The sequence below is a fragment of the Rattus norvegicus genome, chromosome 9 (genome assembly GCF_036323735.1).
Source record: "Rattus norvegicus strain BN/NHsdMcwi chromosome 9, GRCr8, whole genome shotgun sequence".
Classification (NCBI taxonomy): Eukaryota; Metazoa; Chordata; class Mammalia; order Rodentia; family Muridae; genus Rattus; species Rattus norvegicus.
In genome coordinates, this window is record NC_086027.1 from 84189676 (window position 1) to 84198161 (window position 8486).

The 8486-nt window shown below is 52.6% G+C and overlaps 1 protein-coding gene and 1 long non-coding RNA gene across 15 annotated transcripts in view; one reads left to right on the plus strand and one right to left on the minus strand.

Annotated features, from left to right (window-relative positions):
* Ptprn (protein tyrosine phosphatase, receptor type, N) overlaps positions 1 to 8486 on the minus strand; it is a 15689-nt gene continuing 7203 nt past the window's right edge. For 6 of the 10 annotated variants that reach the window (XM_017596230.3, XM_017596229.2, XM_063266535.1 and 3 more), the window contains 15 exons: positions 7706 to 7983; positions 7374 to 7460; positions 7005 to 7084; positions 6805 to 6869; positions 6188 to 6406; positions 5535 to 5735; positions 5287 to 5434; positions 5071 to 5144; positions 4776 to 4853; positions 4555 to 4674; positions 4141 to 4307; positions 1647 to 1700; positions 1049 to 1113; positions 810 to 883; positions 1 to 575 (listed from right to left, as the gene is read on the minus strand). In XM_017596230.3, coding sequence (XP_017451719.1) covers positions 504 to 575; positions 810 to 883; positions 1049 to 1113; positions 1647 to 1700; positions 4141 to 4307; positions 4555 to 4674; positions 4776 to 4853; positions 5071 to 5144; positions 5287 to 5434; positions 5535 to 5735; positions 6188 to 6406; positions 6805 to 6869; positions 7005 to 7084; positions 7374 to 7460; positions 7706 to 7983 — 1782 coding nt within the window. In that variant the 3' untranslated portion in view covers positions 1 to 503. Of the gene's footprint in view, positions 884 to 1048; positions 1114 to 1646; positions 1701 to 4140; positions 4308 to 4554; positions 4675 to 4775; positions 4854 to 5070; positions 5145 to 5286; positions 5435 to 5534; positions 5736 to 6187; positions 6407 to 6804; positions 6870 to 7004; positions 7085 to 7373; positions 7461 to 7705; positions 7984 to 8486 lie in introns of all 10 variants that reach the window. The other 4 variants (XM_063266536.1, XM_063266538.1, XM_063266537.1 and 1 more) reach the window with 1 other exon arrangement.
* Positions 4590 to 8486, plus strand: part of LOC120094712 (uncharacterized) — a 5072-nt gene continuing 1175 nt past the window's right edge. For 4 of the 5 annotated variants that reach the window (XR_010055035.1, XR_005489214.2, XR_010055037.1 and 1 more), the window contains exons 1-3: positions 5613 to 5753; positions 7619 to 8004; positions 8405 to 8486. The exon at positions 8405 to 8486 is cut by the window's right edge. This is a non-coding gene — a long non-coding RNA (uncharacterized LOC120094712). Of the gene's footprint in view, positions 4695 to 5612; positions 5754 to 7618; positions 8005 to 8404 lie in introns of those variants that run through there. The other variant, XR_010055036.1, reaches the window with a different exon arrangement.

The window sequence follows — 8486 nt, forward strand, 5'->3', positions numbered from 1 at the left end:
TTGCAGCTGCACAGACAACACACTAACTTTATTCACATTGATACAAAAGTAGATTTTTCTAGAAATGTTTGCTTGTGCTAGAGGGAGAAGGTTGAGCAGGGTCAAGGTGGCAGGCCAGTGGTAGCAGGACTGGGGGGAGCTGGGGCCTTCTCATTCTGCTTTGTCTATACACGATAGGCTGGTGGGAGTGGGGAGGTACACACACAGAGGGAGACAGAGACTCAGGAAGGATGGGGCTCGGGCACACTTGCTGCTGGTGTCCACTCCTCCCCTTGCCTGCTGTCTGTTTCCCACAGGAGATCTTGGTTCTAGCGTGAATAAAGCAGGGTGGACCTGCCCCTTCCCTCCCGACTTCCTTCCACACTGGGTTGGAAAGGGCTATCATGCCCAAGTCGGACGGACCAAGGTGGCAGATGGGTAGGGGCTGAAGAGTGGGTGCACAAATGCTCACACACAGGCAGAAGGAGCAGAGGCCAGGATGCCCACTGAGGTACCCAGGGGGCTCACTGGGGCAGGGCCTTGAGGATGGCATTCACCTCCTCCGCCACGGCTGTCAGCGCAAACTCAAACTGGTCCTGTGCAAGGTCAGTGGCAGAAGGGTCAGGGGAAACCTAGCCTCTGCCTCTGCCTCTGCCTCTGCCTCTGCCCCAGGAAACATTACAGGGGTGGAGGGTGCTGGGCATCTGGGAAGAGGTGGGTCTTCCTGAGGGATGTGGGAGGAGCAGACTGCTGTTGGCTTCTTTATGGTGGCCATGAAAAGCATGCTTGGAAAGGGAACCAACTAAGGATAGGCGGGGAGCCACTGTCACCTTAGAACGGACAAGGCCAGGTCGCTGGTCACGGACATGCTCCAGGGTGGCAGCGATATCAATCTCCTTCACTCCTGGGGATAGTATGGAGTAAGGGGAGAACATGTCCCACACATCCTGAGCATCCTTGGCAAAGGTTGGATGGAGCCACATGCTCCCCAGTGGTTTCGCAAACCCACTGGGTGTTGGGGAGCCAGGAGGGACCAGGGGCTGTGGGTCCTGTGGGGACAGGACCTTACCTTTCGCCATGCGATTCAGTACCATGTCAATAAGGATGTAGGTGCCTGTCCTCCCTGCACCATCACTGAAATAGGAGATGGTGACAGACAGGCTTAGCCTTGACAAGGAAGGAGGGGAGCACGCATGGGGGTTGGGTGGGGACATGGATGATTATTAGAGTTGGACTGAGAAGAATGTTAGTGAGTCATGGGTGAGATAACCGAGGCCCTGAGTAGCAGGCCTGTGAGCCCTGGCATGTCCCCAGACAACTAGAAAGGACAGCCATGACTCCGTTTTCAGTGGAGGCAGCAGGATGGTGAGAATGGCCCTCTCTACCAGGGGTCAGGCTTTGTTCAGAGTAAACATTTCCAGTGCTGTGAGCTGACATTTCTCTGGTGTGTGTGTGTGTGTGTGTGTGTGTGTGTGTGTGTGTGTGTGTGTCTATTTTTAACTCATTAAAGACAGGGTGTGCCAGATTTGGCTCCTGTCTGTTGCTCACCAACATCAAGAGGCAGACAGGCAGTGTGCCCACAGTCTGTGTGAAAGGAAAAGGACCAGAGGGAAGCATGCAACAAGGAAGGCCCCAGCCCAGGGCCTCTGCGGCAGGTCCTTACCCACCTGCAGTGCACTATGATGGGACAGGAGCGGCCTCTGTAGCACTTGTTCACTTTCCTGCAATGAGAGGTGGATGTGAAGGCCAGGGACCACCAGCCAGGAAGAAGGAGAAGGTCAATCATACAGCATGGTGTGGCCGCACGCTGACTTCCTTGCTCTCCTGCCTTGTGGCGAGCACAGAGCAGTAAGAGAGAAGATTCAGGGCCGGTGACCAAGGACCTCAGCTGATGTGGGTGGCACTGGCCTTGAACTGTCACTTGGGAGCCACGTGCCCAAGCTGTTAACCTGAATAATGGATTTAACTTCTCGGTTTCCATCCCCAGGAGATGGGAGATGATAACAGGGACCATTTGTTAGGATGCTATGAGATGCCATAAGATACCATCCATGAAGACCTTGCACGCCACAGGCGTTTTCTGTAAGTGGTAAGGATGGAGGAGAGCAAGTGGTTCCGATCAAATCCAAGGCGTTCTGGTAACTTCCAGATCTCCTGCTCTAATGCCATGAAAGTCATGCCTTTTCCAACAGGCCCTTAATCCACACCAGCCCTGATAGCAGGTCACCGAAATGCACTCATTAGCAACAATGACGTTACTCAAGCTGCCACATGCCTGCTGAATTTATGTAATTCTGCTGTAAGCCCCAGCAATTATGTTGCTTACCTGTGCAGTCTTAAAAAAAAAAAATTATGCAGTGACCCTACAGTGACTATCAGGGACTTCCTAGTATTTTTTTTTTTTTTTTTTTTTAGTTTGGCAGCAAGCCAGGACCTCATGCATACTCTATCACTGAACCCAACCAAAACTTTTCCTTAAGTGGTGAGGAATTGGGAGAAGTAAAGGGAGGGGAAACCGTAGTCAAGATATATTTATGATAAAATAACCCATTTTCAATAAAAGGGAGGGGAGAATTTCACCAAAGTTAAAAATATATATATATTAAAGGAGGGGGGACTGGAGAGATGACTCAGTGGTTAAGAGCACTGACTGCTCTTCCAGAGGTCCAGAGTTCAGTTCCAGCAACCACATGGTGGCTCACAATCCTCTGTAATGGGATCTGATGCCCTCTTCTGGTGTATCTGAAGACATCGACAGGGTACAGTGTACTCACATACATAAAATAAATCTTAAAAACTTTTACTTTAAAAATATTAACATTATTAACCATTATCCAATAGTAAGGACTGAACCCATGCATGCTTTGTGAATGCTTGGAAAGTTCTCAACCACCAAGCTCCGTCCCCAGCCTTTTGTCATTATTTATTTATGGGACAGGTCTAACTAAGCTGCTCAGATTGGCCTTGTACTTGCAGATCTCCTGCCTTAGTCTCCTGCACAGCTGGGGTTACAGGCCTGTGCCATCTCTGCTGACCAGGCTTTTTAATTGTGGGGAAACCAGAAATAACTTAATACTGACATCACTTTCAAAATATGCCTCAGGATGCAGAGTAGTCAGAAATCACTGTCATCCAGGAATTCAGAAACTACCACGGTCCCCACCTCAACTCTGCCCCTCTGCCTGGCACTGGAGACCCAGGCCAGCTTGGAACAAGACAGAGGAACAGTATATTCAGTATAGAGGCTTCTCGGCCACCTGCGTGCGTGGAATGGTAAGGGGTGCTGGATGTCTGACCTGGCCTTTGTGTTAAGGTCCCTCTGCTAGCTTCTGCTTCAGCGCCCCCACCCCAAATTCCCCAGCAGCCCATGAACTTCTTGCAAGATAATCTTGGTCTCTTCCTAAATTCCTGCCCCAGTTCTCCAAGCAACCTTCAGCCTAGACCCTTCTTGACCTGCCCGCCTGCCTGTAGTCCATGAGGTTGCCACACCTGCCAATGACCACTTTTGTGGCTGTTCAACTGAATTGAGAATATCAGCAGAGATCACATACATATTTATGTACATACATACATATGTACATACATACATACATACATACATACATACATACATACATAAAAATGATGCTGGCAGCTGTGAGACTGGGAGGGAGGGAGAGAGAGAGACAGAAGGGAGAGATGTAGAGGAAGAAATGAAGACAGAAGGGCCCCCTTCTGGGAGAGTGACGGAAATGCAAGAAGGGGAAAAAAAAGAGAAAAAATAGAGGCAAAAAGACACGAGGCAAATAGAGGTAAGAAAGACATGGAGGCTGGACTGGAGACAGTGAAAGAGCAGGCCGGCACAGGGCTGGGAGACAGAAGGGAAAGGCAGGAGATAAAGCAGGTCCCAGCAGAAGGAGATGAGAGGGCATCTAGACATGGGACGCTCCCCCCCCCCCCCCCCCCCGCCTCCAGGAAAGCCGGCGAAGGAGCTCTATGATGGAGTGGCTGTGGGAGAAAGTGGGTGTGAGAAGGGCACCGGGTTAGGGTGGGATGGTCAAACGGTCAGTACTGGTTTGAGGATCGGAGGCTGGTGGAAGGGACAGAGATCAAGGGCGATGCTCCAGGCCAGACTTTGGTCCCCAGGAATTGCTGATGGGTGACTGCTGGCAGCTTGCCCACCTGCGGAAGTCCAGCAGCGGCCGGGTGGAGGCCGGAGTGCCCTCTGCCGGCCAGCTGAGGAAGTGGAACTGAGTGAGCGTGCGCGTCTCCTGGGTCTGCACGTTCTTCAGGTAGAAGCTCCGCACCAGGAAGTCCTCGCACCAGATGTGCTCAGACACCAGGTTCACCTGTCGGGTATCCCGCAGGGTCTGAGCGAACGTGCGCACGCGCTCTGCTCCGGTCCCTACCCTTCTGTGCATATATATATATATATATATATATATATATATATATATATATGTATGTACGTATGTATGTATGTATGTATATGTATATATGTATGTATACACATATATACATATATACATATATACACACTCACACATTTATATTTAAAAAGGCCACCATCCACCCCTTATTGTTGGGTACTCTGACCTCATAGACGTGGTAGAGGGAGGACCCTTCATCCGGCCAGTAGCGGTCACACTGTTTGACACCATCCTCCACCAAAGGGGTCAGCATAACGATGACAGTGCAGCCACTCTCCCACACCATCTAAGGACAGAGAGATCCAGGTAAGCGGCCTTCTAGCCTCCCTGGCCCTGGCTGACTTCAGAGGCCTCTGGTTCTGAGAAAAGGCCCCTCCAAGAGTGCACCTGCCAGAAGTCTGCGATGGTGTGGGACAGGGGTCCCTGTGTGGCTATGTAGGCCGGCATCCGAGGGTCATGCTCGATCTAAGAGTAGAGAGGATATGTCTGTCATGAGCCGGAATGAGAAGGGCCAGCTTGGAGTGAGGCTCGGGCAAGAGTGGGCCAGGGTGCGGTGGAAGGCTGAGAAGTCTATATTTTAATTTGAGAACATGGGCTCTATAGTTTCAGGGCTTGGCTGGAGCAAGAGTTGACTGGGGGTTGGGGGTGGGGTGGGGGTGGAGAGTAAAGAGAAGCGACTCACGATGGGACTGGCGTTGATGTAATCACTCCGAGAGGGGCTGCTCTCCACTTTCAGCTTGATTCGGGCATGGTCATCTACACAGAACTCACAAATGACCTTCTGGCACCAGGGCTCTGCCACCCAACGGGAACCAGGAGCCCAGCACTCCCCACAACCCCCAAACCTTCACTTGCTCCTAGCAGAGTAAGGGGCCAGGTTGACGCACAGCTCACTCACAGGGTAAGAAGTCAGGATGGCGGTTCTTCTTGATGTTGCCTTCACCTTGTGCGGTGGCACAGGTGTTTGGCTCCGCTTGGTAGGCGCACAGGGCCTGCCACTCCTTGGCCAACCGGTCCCGGTTCCGGAGGTGATCCTCCATGTATGCCTGTAGGGGCACCACAGCCTGGCTCTGGGCCGCACTGCCCGTCCCGCCTCTCCTGCTATCCTGTTCCCTCCCCCACTTTAGGCCTGGGCCCTTTCCTGACCAGAATCATGTGTCCTGTGGAGATGTCCATGTTGGCCTGGGCAGGCTCCTCGCACCAGGACGGTGTGCTGCTGTGGGAACTGGGGCTGGCCTGGGCCGCGTCACTGAACTGGGAGGACACACTGCTCACCCGAGAAGGCTCTGGCTGACCCTCTGCCCGGTTAAACAGCGACTTTGTGGCCATGTGCTGGCGACACAGGTCCTGCAGAGGAAGGATTGGGTGAGTCTGAGGCCCCTTAGAACCCCACTACAAAGGTTTCTAAGCCACAGACTGGAGTTCAGTGGTCCTGCAGGCATAGGGCTTGCCCAGTTCCCAGTGCTCCAAACGAATAATTCCAATTCCAATTCCTCTCTGGAGCCTGTCTCTGTTCAATAGGATGATTAAGGTCTGTCTTTCGTCTTCATTCTTTTCTGCCTCAGTGCTTATGACAACCTCAGAAGTAGCATCCCAGAATCATATTCCTGGGAGGAATCTCTGGAGCCAATTATCCCAGCCCATATTCATTTAAAAAGTATGTCGCAACACCCCTTCCAGGATTTCTCCAGCTTCTACCCAGACAGGACCTTATTCTGCCACACCATCCATCCACACAGGACTGGGTCTTTCAAGGCCCTTGTATGTCCTTCCCTCCATGAACTTCTGTAGCTTCACACCTGGTATTCAAAAGTAGTGTCACCGTGGGCCCCCTCCGGCCCCAGCGCGGCCAGGCGCTCCTTATCCCGTTGTTTCGAATGATGGCGCATACACAGGGCCACCGCCAAAGCTACTAGTAGCCCAGCGACACCTGCCAGGGCCACCAGAGTAAGCAGCAATGAGCGCATGGGAGATATGCCATGGGCTTGTCGGGGAAGGACTGCGGCGGATTCCTCCCTCTGTGGGAACAAAGTCAGAATCAGAGGGATGGTGGCAGGGGAGACTGGGCCTTGACTCCTACTTAGGCCACCCCTAGGGGCAAAGCTGTGAAGGCAGGGGTGTGAAGGTAACAGGTAGAAGGGCATACAGCTTCCTCCCCAATCCACATCGGACCAATTCAAGAGCCAGAGACTTTGGGTGACCCCACTAGAAGGATTTCCATATAAACAGAGATGTCTTTCGGGAAAGCGCTACAGCGCCATCTGCTGGTCAAAATGAGAACAGAGACGGGCTGCATGGGAACGAAGGCTGGTGAGCCACATGGACTTCCAACCCTTTAGTCCTTGTTCTTGCCTCCTCTCTTGTGCGCAGAGTCAGACCTACGAGGGCTTTGGTGGATTCTACAGTTAGTGCTTACCTGTCCCACCCCTGTCTGCAAAATCTGGAGCCCTGTCTGCGCTTCCAGTTCAGACTTCACCAGCCCTGCAGGAAGGGTGTAAGCCAGGCTCTTTTCAGCCCTATGTGGGCTGGAAATCGTTTAGGGGAGCATCAGCACAGGCCTGGGAATCAAGGCTGGGGTCATGCTGAGCCTGGGCTGGAGGATAGGGTGGTATTTACCAGCTTGCTGGGTCACATCTGCCAAAGACAAGTTCTGCTCATTGTGCCGGATTCGGAAGGTGACAGCTGGTCCTACCACACTGCCAAATAGGAAATATGTCACTACCTTACCCACCCGAGGCTCCAGACTCTAAATAAAGAGGCCAACACTTCGGATCAGGGATTCCCATGAGTGTGTCTAATGACAGGCAGATTCAGGACGGGGCTAGCCGCGGGCCGACCTGTGGCTTTCCTGCTTCTACAATTTGGGAGGTCTCTGACCCCAACTGTCTTCCCTTCTTCCCTAGACCCTTCAGTACCACCTCGCTCAGGCTAGACCCCATCCCCCACCCCCAACCCCGTGCTGTCCCACCAAAATGGCAGCCCCACCTGATGTTGATGAAGCTGCCTGAAGTCATGTGCACATGTTCAGCCAGGATCTCCAGCAACTTCACTCCAGCCACCAGACTCAGGGGTCTGCAGGAGGGGAGCAGGCAGAGAGAGAGAGAGAGAGAGAGAGAGAGAGAGAGAGAGAGAGAGAGAGAGAGAGAGAGAGGTGATTCGCAGGCACTCTTTTGAGACTGGCTACCTTAAGAACCACCCACCACATCTGTGCCCTTTTTTCTCTCACACAGCTGGATCCGTGCTCTCTGCTTCTTGTCGGAAGAGCTAACCCAACCCCACAGAATGGCTGAATGGCTTTCTCAGGCTGGGGCACTCACTTCTGATCAGTGACTATATAGCCATACTCCTCAGCGGACGGTCGAGCTGAAGGCTGTCCCACCACTGTGGGCTGGCTCTGGCCCAAGGGACTTTTCTTCTCCAGCAGGACAGCCGAGATGCCCAGAGGACTGGATGTCTTGGGAGGTTCAGGGAAACCAGGGCTCAGCACCTGCCGAACTTTGATGGAGGTGGAGCTGGCAGTGGGGTGTCCAGGAAGCAAGGGTGTGGGGGGCCGAGCGTCTGCTGTGTCCCCTCTCTGCATTTGTTCTTCTATTGTCTGTTACAAGACAGGATGCAGGTGTGACCTCTAGGGTGGAAGGGCTGGGGTTGGGGGCGGCAGTCACAGTTTGGGCTCTAAATTCTTTGCAGTGGAGTTTAGGAATGGTTTAGCTTTTCACTTCCACAGCCCATACAGTGGGTTCCAGAGAACGCGTCCATGGAATGTGAATTCAGTGTGTGAGTGAGGGAATAAAGGGTTTAGTGAGCGAAATACGGTCTGTAAATCAGAGAATGGGACTACAGGGTGATTGGACTGAGCCCGATAACCAGGAAAGATAAACAGAAAGGCAATGGTTTTTAGGCTTTTGTTCAGTGGCAGCCATGTTAGAAGCCTACACCCACGACAGAGAATCAAAGCCCATCCAGCTACAGCAGGATGGAGCCTCCACCAACCCCACCCCCACCCCTTCCCTCTGTAGGAATCACTGATGTCCGAAAGGATTGTGGAAAAAAGAGGAGTGGATTAAGGATTCTGGCTTCTAGTCCTGTTGACGTGAAGTG